This window comes from Vanessa tameamea, chromosome 3 (genome assembly GCF_037043105.1).
Source record: "Vanessa tameamea isolate UH-Manoa-2023 chromosome 3, ilVanTame1 primary haplotype, whole genome shotgun sequence".
NCBI lineage: Eukaryota > Metazoa > Arthropoda > Insecta > Lepidoptera > Nymphalidae > Vanessa > Vanessa tameamea.
Window position 1 is genome coordinate 6,229,666 of NC_087311.1, and position 19,168 is coordinate 6,248,833.

General features: G+C 33.1%; 1 protein-coding gene across 3 annotated transcripts in view; it reads left to right on the top strand.

Moving 5' to 3' along the window:
- LOC113397364 (paired box protein Pax-6-like) overlaps positions 1–19,168 on the top strand; it is a 40,734-nt gene extending 21,566 nt beyond the window's left edge. For 2 of the 3 annotated variants that reach the window (XM_026635673.2, XM_026635672.2), the window contains exons 3-6: positions 6,830–6,970; positions 16,881–17,159; positions 17,364–17,548; positions 17,776–19,168. In XM_026635673.2, coding sequence (XP_026491458.1) covers positions 6,830–6,970; positions 16,881–17,159; positions 17,364–17,548; positions 17,776–18,342 — 1,172 coding nt within the window. In that variant the 3' untranslated portion in view covers positions 18,343–19,168. The remainder of the gene's footprint in view (positions 1–6,829; positions 6,971–16,880; positions 17,160–17,363; positions 17,549–17,775) is intronic. The other variant, XM_026635674.2, reaches the window with a different exon arrangement.

Sequence of the window (19,168 nt, forward strand, 5' to 3'; positions counted from 1 at the left end):
AAAGGACGATTTCAAAAGCAACGGTGCGTGCGTCGACCGCTGTATAATCATGATACGCACTTTGAACGACACTCACACTTATGAAAAGTCTAAGTGATTCGTAGTATGTGACACCGATTTGAATAATAGTACAGTTTTGATTACCTTATCTAAGTATTATGTTTTTTACAAGTAATTTTGTCCTCGAGATTTGTTTAGTAGTTTTATTATTTTTATAAAAACCATAAATATCGATCCCGCCGGTTGATCCGCAATGGCCACATTTTTAGAGCTAATGTTAATAAAATCTATCTATGCGGACAAATTACTGAAAAGACTATTGATATTTCGTAATTGAATATTTCGAAATGTATTTATCGAAACTTTATCAATTAAATCATACTGGCTGTAACGAACGAAGGTAACGGGATATAATTTACAAGGTACTAATAATAAAATTACAAGTAAATCTAATACTACAAAATATAACGGCTCGAGTGTATTGTCAATCAATTTCAGCCCGTGGTGATTTCGTAACGTCACGTGTCGGGTTCCCACGGAAGCCCGGCTGTGATCCGCCCAGGGCCGTCATGTAAAACCACTTACGTATTTAACATAGCCACCTAGACTTAGCTCAAACGTTATTATCTAGCCCAAACAACGCCGCTATGTGGAAATGGGCACGCATAAATAACCTTTCAATCAAAACATTCATCTCGAACCGTTCAATATAACCAGTTGTTCTAGAACGATTCTAGTAATTACTCCCTTGTTTATCTCTAGTGTAGGTCAAATATAAATCTAGAAGGCTAGATGTGCCGTGTTGAATTCCCGTTTTAATTTGATATGAACAAAGAGACCGAAACCACCGAAGTGAGTAATATAGGGTTAAACCGGTAATTTTATTTCGATATTCTAAAACGTAAGTCGTAGTTAATGATACCTACTCGAGAAGATTGTCTGCGGATCGCCGCTGCGAGTAATGAAGCCGTATTTAAGCATTGGTCCTATAATCAAAATTAAATTACCAGGGTTGACATTCTTGCTTTACAAAATATGCTTTTTCTTTTTCCGTTCCAATTCCCGTGACTAATTTGAATATTTAATGATCTTTGCCGTCGATGGAATGTTATTTTAAGTTAACAATGATACAGTAATGATACACCAGAGACACTTTAAAATCTTTTGACGTTTCGTTGGTATTTTAGTCGTAGTACATATTATATATATTAAAAGGTTTATAAAATGATTGGTATCGTCCACCCTTTCTATTGTTCTAAATATCTTCTTACTTAACCAGTAAAGATCGAAATGTATGTAAAAATAATGTTTATTTATTGACAATATTTGAAGAGTAGCTGTTACTCTTAATACGTCAATACACTGGTATTCAGTACTGAATAGGTCACTAACCAAACAATAATATTTGCTTAGTAGTTTATACATACCCAAAAAAAGTTGTTTACTAGTGTGATCAAGTATCGGACAGATATGTGCCTGTTATCAATATATAATTGATTCTTTTATTGTTATTTGGTTTTTATAATATTATGCGGATGGCAAATGGGCCACCTAATGGTAAGTGGTCACCACCGCCCATAGATATTGGCGCGTTAAGAAATATAAACCATTCCTTACATCGCTAATGAGCCACCGACCTAAGCTGAGATGTTAAGTCACAAGGTGCCTGTAATTACACTGGCTCACCAACTCTTCAAGCCGGAACATAACAATACTAACTATTTCTGTTTAGCGAAAGAATATCTGAGGGGTGGTACTTATCCAGACGGGCATTCACAAATCTTTACCACCAAATACAAGTTTACCTTTTATTTTTTATGAAAAAAAAAATCAACTAAATACGAGCAAATTAGTAATATCCACCAATAGCCAAATGGTCTGCTTTTCCCATAGACACTGGCACTATAAATAATATACACCACTCCTGAGTCAACCACAGATAATATAAATTGCGATTAATTTAACTCTACTTTATTAGCTTTATGATACCTCTTACATAGAATTAATTAAGTTTTTATTCTTCATATTATTATTTATTGTAATGTTTTAATTTAATTCAAACCAATTATAAATTAATGTAATATGCATAGACTTGTAATTAAACAACTCTAAGTTATTTTGGGGACATCACTATAAATACATACAATAAATTTAGACATATATATGTAACATAAACAACTTCGACAACATTTTTAGTATGAAATTTTGTTGTTGTACGAGCTTACTATGAAAGGGAATATTGTCGTTCTTTATTTGATTATTATTATATGACACACATAAGACTTTGGTTGGGGTCAGTAGACTGATCGAAGATTGTGGGGTCATAGAAAAGCACCCCTGACATTTCATGTGATTAATCTGTGTTTAATATAATCAACAATCTTGCATCTGTATATGTCTAAACAAATCCTGTCGTATGTGAGCATCAGCCCTCAAAGGAGCAGCGTGATGTATAAGCTCCCAAACCTTCTTAATTGGAGGGAAGTTTCTTAAGATAGGATGGATAAGAGTTATTTCTGTTTACGTTATACCAACGAATGTTCCACAAAATTTATAATCTTCATAATCTGTTTCAATAGATTGAAAATTTGTATTAAATTTCTAAGGGCCACTATGAAATGTCTAACCTTAAGTTCAAACTAATGATATTTCTGAATATGACTTGACGAATTTAAATTAATACTCATACTCTTTATAAGGAGCTGAAAACTACCAACCTTGTACCTTAGTAACCTAGGTATTTAAGCCTGAATTAATTTCCAATGTAACTTAATAAAAAACGATGATGGAAGTCTAGTTTCGAATTTATTAATAGCTTCTGAAGAAGCGAGTTGTCTAGTTAATTTTTGTACAAAAAGTCGATCAATCACCGAATCAGGCATCGTTAACACACGTTGCATTTATTTCTATAAGCCGGGGTATCGAGACCACTTTGCCGATAAAGATTTTGATCTATTAGGTGAATGACGTGGCGTTTCCCTGACGGTTAGCGCCAACCAATATAAAGAGTCGCTTTTAATACGAATTTAATCAACTGAATTCGAGCCTTTCTGCTTCGCTTAAAACATCTTGTCCTTCTTTGTAGACGCACCGTGTAATGACTTTAAGCGCCCATAAACGACTGTTCTTTGGAAATTTATTAACTGACGTTTTGGGTACGTATTGTGCTGTTTGTACTCTCACACTCTCGCGTCGGATGATTAATTATACATTTTGGTCTTGTAATCGAATAACAAAAACTTGAAGTGTCAATAAGTCATTATTGATTTTTATTGCTTTAAATAGATAGCTTTTTACTTCCTATTAACGTTATAAATGTTTATATCAACTGCGACGAGCTTGTATATAATAATTGAAATATATAATAGGGAATATAAAGATGGTCGAATGAATAGCGGAAAAGCATGGCAAAAATTGTATACGCGCTTTATGCAATAACAACAATATTAGGTATTTACCACAAGCGATCAGCCTGCGCCTAGGCAACGGCAACTAATTGGCTCCGGTCATGCGATTACGTTCCTAGTGAATTTAATTACCGCGAAATGATCAGTATGCCGGCCTCCCGCAATTTACCTATCAATCAATAGCAGAGCGGCTAGCGAGCTGGCAGGAGTCGAAGAAATCTTTATACATAGGTTTAAACCGTTCTTACTAAATATATACTGTCGTGAAAGGTGCAGTCCAAAGCCGAGAGTTTGTACATAAACGAATAGCTTTAAATATTTTCCTTTATTAAAACTATTAGAAATATATTTTTATATATAAAAATCTATTATTCTTTGATTGACTTATTTCAAGTATAATTTTTAAGTATTTGATGTCATTTAATTGGAGGGTAACATATATGTATATTTGTTCTTCAGATATGTTAAAATTACATAGCAAATGCATAAGTTATCCCATGATTGGGATAAGTACATTAACAAAGTAAATTAAATCAAATATATTCATAATTAATTTCGAGTGACTTTCCTTAAACATAAATGTATTCTTTAGTTTTTGCTCTTCTTAAAACGGCAAAAAATATTCCGTCACTGTTTTTAATTGTATTTTATGCAATAAACTATAACAATCCATTTTATTAATAACGTAAGTTGAGTTTAGTTATTGTGTGTGTTATTTTGTTAGTTTCTCTGTGTTTTTATTTATATAGCCAATTTGAAAACGAAGATTGACTTAAAAATAGAAAGCATAAGAAGGTTGTTAATTGCGTTTGTATTGGAGCATTGTATATTTCAATTATTGCCATTATGTAAATACTCACTTCGTAACTCGCTTGTTTAATTTTGAAAGCAGACTTCGTTGGTACGCTAATTTAATGTATTTTATCCTTTAAATATTTTAATGCTATCATTTTTTGACATACCGCGATCGTGTTCCACGATGACTTTGTATTTTGATCTACAGAATTGTTCGACTGTGTAGAGTTGTTGTCCGTTCGTCGGGCTTAGAAAAATATTGTAGACAAAATATATAAAATAGTATTTCTGTACTCACCTATAAATATATAGATTGAAGTATATGTATATTAAAAAAAGCAATGTAAATATTCTATTTTAATTACGATTATTAGTAGTATTCCTAATGCAAATTAATTAAAGGGGATACTTTTTAATACATAGAGTATCTCAACATACAAATGGTCGCTCATTGCTCGAAATTCGTCATTCATTGCCAACAAAAATATCGAGGCTGAACTGTACAATAACTTGTCATTATTACAATTAAAAAAAAAACAAATGTCAAAGAAAGCGTTGGCAGTATGAACTTAAATAATCTGTGCCTTTTTGGCACAAATAAAAGTCACAAAAAAAAAGTATGAACTTAATTATTGTTTATAAATATATTTTTTGTGTTTATTTATTATACGCATGATAGTTCGAAAATGCTTTTATTTTAAATTAAATTAATGTATTTCTAGTGCACATTATATACAAATACTAGGTTTATGCGTTATCCATATAAACTTTATCTGTGCCAAATGTCATACTCATCCGCGTAATTTTCATAAAAAAAGATACAAACATTTTGCTTCACGTATTAATAAAGAAGAGTTATATGTAAGTACAAATTGGTTACAGCCGATGTTATATACATGATAACAATACCATGCGATATACTCGATTACAGTTAAATGTGTTTGTTTTGGAATAACAATTACTGTAATGATTATAGCTATACAGGATTACTATAATGACTCCGAAAATGGCACGTCTTTCTGGAATCTGGATACGTGTTAAGTTAAGGTATTTTTTTGCTTCCTTCACCATTTTAGGTCTTAAGCTTTAGTTTTATCAAGACATAAAGACCCGTATGAATTTATCGTGAATGGCGTTGACAAAAATGAGAATATAAATAATGTAATGAATTATTCAGCGTGATCGGTATGGAGGGCCGTTGTTACAGGGGTAAAAAAGTTTCGCGCTGCCGTCTGCGGGAATGCTGCCTCCAATGCCTTTTTGTGTAATTGTCTCGAAGCACGCACTCATCCATTATCTACTAACTGATTTAGGAATTACAGAGTCCAACAATTTTTTACCTAGTCCTCAGACACCAGCTAATTTATGCCGAAATCAAATTTTACGTTTTGTTGTCTGAAGTTACAATTTTATGTCCAACAATAAAAATGTAATCTGCGCTAATTAGTTTATAAAATTAACATTAAGATCGTGTCAAATTTTTATATTGTTTTGGTAAAGTGATTTTATTAATTAAAATTAATTGAACGAGTCTTTGAGAAATTAAATATTGAAATGTGTTCGAAGTATAGGGGTTCGTATTCAATTCACGCTCGAGATCTTGTTGTATCAATTTAAAAATTTCTTAAGCCTCTTTTAAAATATCCCTTTCAGTAAAAAAAAAATAATGGCATTAAATATTTTAAAGACATTTGTAGTAGTAGTAGAACTCAATTTTGTTAAGATAATATGACGTCCAAATGACAAAATTGGCATAATTATGGAAATGTTAAAAATCATAAATTTAATATGGCTTGTCTATACGTTTTAACATTTTAAATCTGAGGAATAAATTAAGTAGGTATCTAGATTTCTATTCCTGTTCAATATAATGTTAAATGTATGTTACAATTATTGAAGCTTAAAAAAAATCATCTACGCAACAGGCTTTGAGTATTTTTACAAACAATAAGTCCACCATTATTTCTGTTTATTAGGTATACTTTAGATTTGACTACAAAAAGGATTCAACAGCTTACACAAAAAAAATCCTAACTATAAGGCAAGTTAAGAATTCTTGTCTCGATGCGTCGACTTCATTTAAACCGATGTCATTGTTTATATAATTAACACTAATTTGCAGTTTTCATTATTATTCCGTACCGCGCCTTTGATTATCAAATTTTTTTAAGGCAAGCACGTCCATCTTCCTTTTGAATGCTGAAGCGGTAACGTGTGATAGAATCGGTGAAAGTATTTTCAATCTTAGTCCATTGCAATAAGTTCTAAAAATAAATGTTGTTATGTTTAAATTATGACTGGGTACGGTATTGTGACAGTATTCGGCGTTTACTCACGTTTAGCGTTCAATGAAATTGCATCGATTGGTACCGTGCCGCTATTATTGGTATTTTTATTAAAGTTTTAATTTGATTTAACTTTTTTGTCCAAAAATTTTCAGGTGTCACTTTTTAAAACGTACAATATTTGAAGAGCTATTCGGATGTTCGTAACACGTTTTCTCAGTGTCGCCTGTTTGATCTGTGGGCAATTATTTTGATTTGATAATAATTGCTAACAGGATACAAACGTATCCGTGACAGGAATTGTTAGAGTTTGATTTTTTTAACAGAAGCCTTATATTCCAGGCACACTTCGACCCCCAGGACTCATTGGCGGGAGCAAACCTAAAGTCGCAACGCCAGCGGTGGTTTCGAAGATCGAGCAGTATAAACGCGAAAATCCGACCATATTTGCGTGGGAGATTCGCGAACGACTCATTTCCGAAGGTACGTTAACGATGACCCGAGCTAGATATTAGTTGTAAAGGATTTTCTACAAGTCAGGAGCTAAAATGTTCTCTTACGTATAACACGGACGCCCTGAGCGATCACGACTCGCCGTTCGCGTATTATATACATATTACAAAACTAAACTATGTATACATAAGTATACCTGTTATTTTGATATTATGTGACAAGGACAACCAACCATACAATGTTTGAAGGAGAATAAGTTCCAATCCTTGTTTTCTAGTTTAGGACAAGGATGTTTTTTAAAAAATCTATATTGCATTGTGGATTTCTACTTCGAAATAAATCTAAAAATTAGTAACATGTTCAATTGTTACATGAAAACTTAAAACCCAGGCATAAAATAATATTAAATGGATGTGGTTATTATAAAAATAATATAAGAAATTTCCGAAGAACTTAAATGATTATATTATTGTTATAGTTTATATAACTGAAGCATGGAAGAAACGATAATTGTGAATACTCAATGTCACATTATTACCTTTAATAGAGTTGAGGTCACTAATACTACACAAATGTCAAGGTATATTATTAAAGCAGCTAAATTGTCCTGTCTCAGTCGACGTACTAATAATAGATATTAAGAAAATAGGCTTTAACATTTATATGTCATAAGAATGCTTAAGATAATAATTTTAATTGTTTATGTTATTTTGTGTAGTTATTATTATATTTCTTTGTATTGTATATAAATATATATACTTATGAAAATTAGTGCTAGTTGTTGTTTGTATGCTGAATAACTTAATTTAAATTTAAATATTAAATGCATCATTATCCTTTATTATTAATATTTAAAGTAAAACTTTCACCTCTACAGAAAACACTTAAATTTAAGAAGAACAAGAAATAGCCACCGTGGAACCTTTGCGGTATTTTACCGTGAAGGTTTTATGATTATGATTTCTGAAAAAAATGCATTTATTCTGTTCAAGTAAGACAATGGCGTAAATAATTTTGGGTTACGCATACGTAGATAAATTATTTATTTATGAATAACTATGAACAACCGAGAATATTAAAAAGTATTATATTAAGAGAATCGATCTAAAATAAACTTTGTTTTAAAACATAAATACAAGTATCAGAATAGAAATAACCATCATTTAATTTACATTATTTGACAGTTGACAGTTATTTCTAAATAATCTTGTGATTTTTCTCATTGATTAGTGTTGTGACGCATAATAATATTCATATTTTGGGAAGATTATCACAGCTGTTAATGGTTTATGGTAATCTCTGTAACTGTATAAAATATGTATAAAACAGATGTCAAATTATATGACAGATCAACATTCCAGTTAAACTGAGGAATGCTTAAGAAATAACTCAGTCGAGATTTTTGTGAATAACTCTATTATTGAATAGGTAATGAAAAATAAAAAGGTGCCTATGAACCGTTCTCATAACTACACATATAAAAAATTAATGACAAAAATAAAAAAAATAAGTAAATGTAAATAAGCTGTCATTAATACTTTCAAATTTAAATTGAGAAATCTAAGCTAAGTAAATAAAATGATTTATATAACGCAAGATATTTTTATAAACGATATATACTGAAATGAAATTGGATTTTGAAAGAAATAATATTGTCATAGATGAGAGGAATAGTATTAAATTAATTGTAAATATAATTAGTTCTTGAAATATAAAATAAAGTTTGATGACCTCTTAAAATATTTTCCCTCGGTTTTATTTTATAGTGTATACGTGTAGGCCGCTCAAATTACAAAGCGCGTGCGTGCGTGTTTACAGTAATTTTATAATATAAACATAATTTTTTCTGAATCCAATAAAACAACAAAAATCTTCTTCTTTATTAAAATTTTATGAATAATTTATTTATTTAATTATAAAACGATATTAATATGCTTAATTTGAGATAACTTAAGTTTGACTTTATTTTGTGAAATATCTTTATATGAATCATTCTTATATAATGTTTTATACATGATATAATGGCTTTATGAACAATATTTGTAGGAGTTGAACAAACGTAAGTAGAGAGATTAATTTATCCCATTACAAGTTAATAAGTTTAAGTTAACAAGGTCGCAGCTAACAGACGTACGTATTTAGGCAGCAACTAAATACCTTTATATCCAATTAGAGGATTTGACTACTTGCATATTGAACTTTAGGTATTTTCGTGTCAATACGTTTTGGGAGGTCAGGTGGTAAAGCCAATGAAGTGCAACCCCGAATATGGTCTATTAGTTTTGGTGATGGCGGCCGGCTTACCGACAGCGGATATCATGTAATACGAGAAGGATATTTTAAGTAACTAGTAGGAAAAAAAAACACCTGGTCTAGCATATAGTGTACTTACAATATAATCACACGTGGAAACTTTATTTACAACATATAGTACTTCTATTGTTCATCTTCTTTGTATTAATAGAAAGAAACAAAAAACAGATCAGTGCCGTTTCTCTTTGTTTGTCTAGAGATTTTTTACATTTGTTCTAGTGTTACCAATTAAAAAAAATGAATATAAGAGAAGAAAAATAAAATGTTCGAAACGTGTAAATTCATATACATATATTTTCAAACATTCGCACAGTATGACAAAAAGATCCGAGGACATTGAATTGTGACCAATGTCCGAGCACTAGTACAATTAAAAATGAAATAAATCTTTAAAGTATCAGGACCATAACATGAGGCGATGCAGTATCTTGTTTTTTATAGATACCATCATCGTTTTTTGTACGAGAATTGCTCATCTAATTAGCAAATAAAATAAACCGCTAATTAATTTCGAAATCGTTAACACGAATTCGTTTATTTAAACTCATTTAAAATAAGAACAACAAACTCGATGTATTTATTTGGACATATGATTCTTAATACAATGGCTTTTACATTAAATATGTGAATTACGAAATTATCAGCGGCATACATATCAGAAAGAACATGATGGGCGTTTTTAAGTTTGAGGCCAACGAGCCAATTGCGATAATTGCACGAGCGACACCTCTCGTGTCCATGTAATGAAAATGCATCAACAAAAATCGACTCTATTGCTGAAGAGTCGTATAGCGTAAATTAGTTTATAAATGTAGGAACGTAAGGCATGGAGTTCTTTATTTTCAGCAAAACTTCGATAGTTCTTCTTTAGCAGATTGCTCTGCAATTGCAGTTTCTCTAGTAAAGAGTTGTAGGCAGTGCATGCGATCGTCTCTTAAACAGGTTTTGCTTATGAGACCATTTCTGGTTTATAAGATGTCACTGCAGACCGGATTAGAAGACGATATCATTCTTGATGGGAAGCGTGCAAAACGAGCTAGTAAATTATATTATATCGGTATTAATTTGAAAGAAAATTGTCAAGCGACTGTAGTGGCATCGTGTCTGCGGTTATGGAACGCAGCGTGAGTTGTTCAAATGTAAACATTTATTAAAGTAGATTCTCGTATTAAGCTACATTCATATAACGAACAAACATATTCTTGATATTTCAATTAGAAGAAAAATATATCAATCAATTTACATTTAATTAAATTTTAAACGGTTTGTATATTACAATCGTAGGTCTCTATAATTCTTGTTAAAAATATGAAATCTGTTTTCGATATAAAAATCATCAGAATAACAGAAAGTAATAAGGACTGCAAAAGAAGTACGAAAAAGCATATTTCAACGTAAACTGGAGCAACTATTACGCTAATAGCCTAGAGCCTGCTGCTTGAGATCTTAAAATATGTTCTTTCTTTTAAATAAATTGAAGTAAGCATAAGTACAGACAATTATTTGGGGCTCATTATTGAGAATTGGTTCTTATGATTAGTGGACGAAGGGTCACTGTGCAATGATTGGCATTGTAATATTTTTTTTCCTTATCTCCGTTTCTGGCTGACATTATCGTCATTTGTTGAAATGTGTTTAAAATAATTGCTCGATCGCGGTGCGCTCATGACTATGCTGTATGTGGAAATTGCACGCGATGCCATGTCGGTTGTTATGTGTAAATGCTCACATATTTGTTGTTAAATGCAGTAGTACTTTAGTCTTAAAAATTAAATTGTACAGTTAGGTTTCACGGCTGCATTCACAAAACAACATTGTGATGGCATTGTTCGTTTCGTTTCGTTTCGTCCAGTACACGGATTGCTGCAGTCGAGCTGTAGTTATGATTGATTCTATTAGATCGAGCGATGGTTTCGGTGTATCAAAGCGTGTTGACCGGACTGGACCACCTGCTGACGAAGAAGCCGCTATCGGCTCGAATATCGAGTGAAGTATAAATTTATTAGAAGTGAATTTGAATTATTTTATTTTAAAACATATGTGTGCACTATTTGTTATTTGTACATAAGAGAAGGTTAATTCGCAAATTTGGTATTTTTACATAAATTTATTTCGTGAAATATTATTTAAATTACTATTTAAGATACTTTATAATATTAGCTTCATGTAAACAAGAAGCTAAAATTATCTTACTTCGTTATATTTTTACCAGAGAAGATTTTTCTAATATTTATTACAATTAAATTACACCTGTTGCCGTGGAACGAGTGAGGTACTCTCGTTCATTATAAGCTCTATGGTACATTCAAGAAACATAACTAATAGAATTTTAATCAAATTTGTAACAAAATGATCGCGGACAATGCTGCGAGTTTTTGTGAAGCAACACGTGCCCAGCTCGGCGTGCTTATGAAACTGCCTAAATTGATTAAATTTCATAACTGAATAGCGGCATACTTTCAATGCACTTCATTTTTATGGTTCCGCGGCCGATAAAATCTCATTTTTTTAATGAGTACTAACAGCGAAAATTTTTCGTAAGTTTATCATACCCTATAAATAAAAATATAAAAATTAGGCGAATAATTATGAATTTATTAATATTCCATAAAATTATTAGTAACGCTGAGTGTGCTATCTTGCTAAAATGTATAATATTTATGCCAAATTTTAACACGCTTCTGTTAAAAAAATGAACCTATTATAAAATGTATTCTCCGGTTAACGACGAAAACAATAAACCTCAACCTTTTATCATTCAAATAATAGGATCTGTCATAAACACCGCTTTCACCTCGTGATGTGTTAACGTTAATTATCGATAGTCTTCGGAAGCGGTTATCAAAACAGAGCGATTCATCGGGACCGTCTAAATTTTAATAAGGTGCCCACTACCGCCTTTGTTGGTGATGACTGTGCAGTTCCGTACAATAGCTTACGCAACTTATCGACTAAATCGATATCGGTTTACGAGGCGTTACGGCCGGCTCTAGCTACTGACCAAATTTTGATTAATTGCATTCTTAAGCTACAAAATGTAGGGGCTGTTCCTGCTTTAATTATTTAGTGGCGCCGATTAATTAGCGAAGCCAATGACGAGATGTTTTACGAGAGGCTGTTAAAATACATTGAATTGATTGCTTTTATTTTAATGTGCGTGTTTTTCTTTTAATTAATCCAGTAATTAATAAATTAAACATTGATCTATTAGTATTATTAAATTTTAAAAAAAGAATCACGTCTCTTGATATAATACTCATTAATGGTTTTACATGCAAGCTTTAATTATAATTAATGTATTAACTTGATTCTTAAAAGGTTTTTGTAGTCTATTAATTTTTTAGTTTATTTAGGACTGTCTACAAAAAACGTACAAAGTTACTCTTAGCGGGCAGAATACTCCCTTGTTGTCCGGTAAGAATAGATTTTTTTTTTTATTTGACCACTTTTTTGACATTTACTAACAAGGTCTCGCCTCGTCGTGGTCCCAATAAACCGATACATTTATTGATTTGTTACAGCATTAAATTGGTTCCCAGCAGAGCCTCAAAATACATTGTTGTCTATGGTAGTAAAGGTTACGGTGACTATATTAAAAATAAGTTTCGATCCTCTTTTTATATTGGAAGTAGATGTTATTAAAATACTTACCAAGATTTGGCTTCCAAGATTAATGCGTAAGGAGCTACTAACCATGGCGATGGGACCATTAATAATATTGGCACATTTGTTAATTCAACTATTCATTGCTAATTGAAATGGGTTGAAGAGCGGGTGCGTAGCGTAGGCGTTTAGCGCAACGCAACGGTCGGCAGCGGCCCCCCGCCGGCGCGGACACCTTTTTACTTGGTCCACGCCGCGGGTGCCGCTTGATTGCCTCCGATCTCATCGTTTTATGTTCCCCATAAAGCCAACAATAATTCATTTAGACGACGTGACGCCACTCACTTGTTAACTGGCTCCGCTTGTTCGAAGCGGACGTGATTTCAGATCGTTTGCGACCACGTATCGCGTACAATTCCGATACGTAACAAAACGAAAGTTTACAATTAGTGTCGTTTACCCCCGATCGAGAAAGGGACTGGCCGTGACTTCCCTCAAACGAGCTCGTAATGACTTACCTTTAATTCTTTAATTATAAAACATTTTAAAATGTTGCTATCTATAGCCATGTTAATCTTGATGTGCAATTTAATGCTCTTTGGAAGACATCAAATAATACGACGGTCCTTTTATACGTTTATAATGAACGAGAAATAAAAGTTACTAATTATTTTCATTTCGTTGAATCTAAAACGTAATATGACTATTAGCTTGCATACTAATCAGTTATGAGGTAACGTTCGAGTTCGACTTCCATTTCTTCGGCAATAGGACTAATCAAATTTATCGAAAAGCCGGTTCAGGTAAAACAAATAAATTCATTCCGAACCATTAGGCACGAGATCCGATTGTTAATGTCTCAATTTAGAAGCGGACGTAAATCTTCAAAGGCGTGACAATTACTGTTACTTCCCGGCAATACAAACAAAAAGGTTTTCCGTCAATTATCGATAAATTAACCCGATTAAACACTCCATAGCAGACGGCGCCGGATTGTCTTATCTTTGGACATGCCACGCTTTTAGGCAGGGACCAACCTAACAACACTCCGAAGTAAAACATTAAGATTTTGGAGCCAATTTGCTTTTTATTAGGTTTTCATGGATGTCTTTTGGTACATGTGTAACGACAATATAATTATAAACAACCTTGTTGAGTCTCGGTGTATTTAATTTTTGTTGCCAATGATAGACGTTATAACGAAATACCTAAGTGAAGCATATCCAGCTTCTTTTATTTAAAGTATCTAAACTTTTAAATAGAAGTGGACCCCATTGTGACTAATCATGATTAAACGACTTTAGATAAATTGCATGACCGTGACTAGGCATTTAGGGCCGGCGTCCGATCCCAAATCATTAAAAGAACAATTATAGATATCGCATTCCCACCTGCAACCTGTTGACGGATAATGATCTCTTTCAAAACAAATAGTTAACCAGTGGTCTTTGCCATTACATCAACGATTTAAATATTACTAAAAAACACAACATCATATTACACGATATTTTAATCTCATAATAATATCTGAGAGAAAAATGGCCGTCGCTTATACTCGAGCGTACTCAATTTTAACATCAATAAATATGTAAAAAAATAATCAACTATACTCTTTAAAAATCCATTGAAAACACTTAAAGATAACTTTGAAAAAGTGTTTTTTAGCCTTAGCTAAAATAGATTTTTGGCAAAAAATTACCTTGCACAAATTGAAAATAACGCTCTGAATTAAAAAGTGGGTACGGTACATTGTAGTTAGCTTTAGAAAAACAAAAAGCAATTTAACCGTTCTCCTAAAGATCATGTACATTTTTTTAACACCGATATTGAACAAGGAACTAGATAAGCAGTGATTCTTTGGTCTCACAAAACGTTACAACATTTTCAACGGTTTACTTTCTTTTTGTAAAACGATGTTGCCAGTTTAATTGAAGATCTCGACGGTAAGTGATTACTTCTCATCGGTGTGAGTGTTTCTCAGCCATATTGGGGTATTGGCTATGCGTCTGATTCAGAAAGCCTTCTAAGGAGGCATCTTAACGCGCCGATTACGAGTCAAACAAATTGTGTTGAGGGCAGCTTTTTGTACTTTCGACGTGCTAACAATAAGCGAAGGCGCGCAACTGATCATTACTATTATACTATATAAGGCTTTGTGTTTTGAGTAAATTATAACAGGTCGGTTTTGTATTGTATTTGATGCGCCAGTATCGCTCCGACGTGCGCGGAAGTCTCAATGGGCCTTCATTACAAACCGTGACTACTATCAATTTATCTTTATCAAGTAAACATCATTAAATGATTCGCTTTGTTATTGTAAAGTTAATGTTTGTGAATGTAATAATTATTAATACATATTTTATTACGAAAACTGTAAACAATTACAATAATATGATATTCGCTACTAGGCTAATTATCTATACTATTATCCGTCTTTCTGTCTCCATTACGCCTTGTCGGTTAAACTACTGAACCGAATTTGTTGATATTCAGTATGAAGCAAATTCGAACCCCAAAGAAGGAAATAAGTTATTTTTATATAGCTAAAACCTACGACTTTACATGCGGTTGAACCCGCGAAAACTAGTAATTAATATAAATTTGGTTCCGCTGAATCCGTATATCGGAAACCAAAATTCTTTCATTTGTATTCATAGCTGGACGTTACAATCTTATAACAGTTTTCTCTCGTTAGTAATTAAGGAATATAACATTATCTGAGGACACAGGGAAGTTTATGTGCATACGTGTAATTGTTAGCGAGGCGTCTAGGAAAACGTTATTGACAGTATAGTTAAAGCGTCCATTAAGCAATTACGGAGAATTACTGTTCCTAGATATAATTGGCGTAAGTAGATATGACAACTTCGTGTAATTATTGGCGAGGAAAATTGGTCTATTTCCTTTCATATCAATCGGCTGTGAATGTACAGAATTAAAGTAAAAATAATAAACAGTTCCTTATTGTACATATAGTGTGTACTTACACGATATATTAAGAAAAATATCTATCTTTATCGAGATATTAATAATGTTTTATTCAGTTTTATTACTGATTGACATACTTTATTCGAATCTTATATAAAATAACATATATATTTAGATTATATTGTAGAAATATCAGTTTTGTTAATTATTCCTAAAACGTTGGCATTTTAGAAACAGTGTTTTAGTGCTCAGGATAGAATTACAGATATTTTTTGTTCATTTCAATTGATAATGGTTAAATATTAACCAAATGTCAAACTAAAAGAGTCCGCAATGTGTATATATATAAAGTTACCGAGAAATAGTGTTTTATGATAATAATATACGAACGACGCTTCCGTCCACGTTTTGTGCTCTTAGCTTTATGTGAACCCATAGACAAATTACGTAATGCTCTAAAGCAATAATACGTATATACGAGTTTTAAATCGCACTAGCATGACCAAGCAGAGCAACTGCTCAGTAGCTCAACAACGAAATCTACGACAATTACAACCAGACAGGGTATGATAAAATTATGCCACTTACCCAGAGTGTTTCCTGAAAATTACATGGGATGGCTCTGCCAAGGCTGCCTCGGCACGCGATCCTCAGCACGCATTAAAACATATAATGGCCGCCGATTTAAAACGCGACCAATGACGCATCGGTTTTAACGCGCTGCTGGTCACTCATTTTCTGTGCATATTGTAATTATTCGAACTTCGCTTAAGAAATAGTGCAGAAAACTATAATTATCTATCAGTTTGTGCGCGCAACTACAGTTTATGTGTTAATGACAACATGGAAAGGGAAGTGAGGAGCAGACCTGCGTTATGAAGTCACTGCACTTACTTCGAAACCAACTTATTATTAAACCGTGTACTGCAATTCCACAAATAATACTTCAGACAGAGGTCAATTGTTATGAACAAACTATAAATTCTGAAATGTCATATTTCCAACAAAGCAACTGTTTTCTATTAATTCTATTTATGTGTTTAATCGAAAGGTTGAATTTAAACTAGCTTATCTGATAAAAATATTTTGTTATCAGGAGTATGCACGAATGCGACGGCGCCAAGCGTGTCGTCAATCAACAGGATACTTAGAAATAGAGCGGCGGAGCGAGCTGCGGCAGAGTTTGCCCGAGCCGCGGGCTATGGGCTTTACGCCGCGCCACCCCCATATGGTGGGTTTCCATGGGCTGGAGGTGGCGTATGGCCACCTGGAAGCTTGCAACTGCCGCCAGGAGTCCCTGCTCAGGCGGTAGGCGTGCCACATCCAGATGCCATGAAGCAAGGATTCCTGGGATCTTCAGGACGTGGACTAATCGGTCAGTAAAGAGTAAATAAAGATTATATATTTATTGCTTACAAAGTAGCATATAAAGGAAATTATCTTAGATTATAGTATAAGACATAAAAATCATAAAATATAAAATAAAGAATAGCCATAAAACAGGAAGTATATTTTAATACAGAAAAAAAAGAAGAAATCACAAAATATGTACAATTAACATTCTGTTACGTTTTAACAGACGTCGACGGTGATGATTCTGGGTCTTTGGATGGTGAGCAGCCCAAGTTCAGAAGAAATCGCACCACGTTCAGTCCAGACCAGCTAGAAGAATTAGAAAAAGAATTTGAAAAATCTCATTATCCTTGTGTATCAACACGAGAACGATTAGCTTCTAAGACGTCTTTGTCAGAAGCTAGAGTTCAGGTGAATATTGACATTATTGTTTATAATCATAACTTTTCAAAGAGCAATATAAAGCACATATTTTTATCTTATTTACATAATCCAATTAATTTAAGGCACGCAGGCGTCAACATTGTAATATCTTTAGTCAAATCAGAGCTTTTATTTCATGCTCATTTGCATAAATGAATATTTGTTAACACGATGAGAGCGGAATACTAATCAGGTTTATTTACCGTTACTGACAGGTTTGGTTTTCCAACAGACGAGCCAAGTGGAGGCGCCACCAGCGCATGAATCTCCTCAAGCGCGGTGGTGGCTCCCCCTCGCACCGCCTACCCCATTCCCCTTCCCGCTCCCGGTCCCGTTCTTTGTCCCCCGCGCGCGTACCCTACCACGCTCCTCAGATGGGCGGTGAAAATAGCGCTTTTAAGGCTCTCGCGCATCAGGACACTAGTGCTCTCAAGGCCCTTTCGCAACAAGCCCAATTCGAAACGAATGCCCTTAAAGCGCTTTCCCAGCAGACGCAATTCGACGGCAGTGCGTTCAAGCCCCATCCCACCTTAGAGAGCAGTGCATTCAAAGCGCTTGTACCAAACTCCGCGGCAGCAGCGTTATTAGCGGCACAATCGATACAATTAGCGCGCGGATACGAATCTCATTCTGATTCGGACGAGGAAATAAATGTTCACGATGAGAGCGAAGATGAGGTCGAAAAACAGATCAATAAGACTAGATCAAGATCCCCGAGCCCCAGCCGGCAAAGAATGGCGTGTAACGATTTGCCTTTACAATTAACGAAACATGATCGCTGATTAGTTAAGTTAATTTATTTCTATTGTAGTAAAAAAATATAATGTTTCCTATTATATCCTATTATATGTGATGTGATGTTCCGAATAAATAAATTATGTAAATTATAATCCTAGAGTGCTATTTCACCAGACCGCTTGTAAATTCTGTAAATAAATATGCATTAAGTTTGTCAGAAAATGTGACAGATGGTTAAAAAGTTAAGTATGCACAAATAAACTGCTTTATTTATAAGTAACGAAAATCTCTAAGCTCTTTAAATGTGAAAAATATAGAAAGCGTTGTTTACGCATTCAAACTAGAACATGGCGAAATTTACTGTTTTTATTAGCTGTTCACGGTCCCCTGTGAGTTTGTCGAGATAACAGAGACGTCACGCGTCTAATTCCTGTTTTAATACCTATATATCGCCGGTGCTATAACTTTGGAATGTAACAGTTAAGAAAAGAAAATACCAAAGTGTCATAACAATGTAGGAACCTCGGTCTCACCTTATTTATAGTTCCTATTATGGATTGATGATAAATACATATTGAACTAAGCATAACATCAAATAATCCATTAAGTCGCATAGTTAGAGTTTTTTTTTTTTTATTGAAATTTATTTTCATCAATGGCTTAACAAAATTAAATGTTTAATTTTCTCATTGTATAATAAAATGGCACCATTGTATTATATTATTGTTTAGATCTGTTATGTATATACATATGTAGTGTTAAGTTTTCTTAGTACTGTGGACTATTTATTAATAGACGGATATATAACTGTGAAACGAAGTAGGCAATTTACATACGTACCTATAAAATAAATTTTATTTAAATTAATGT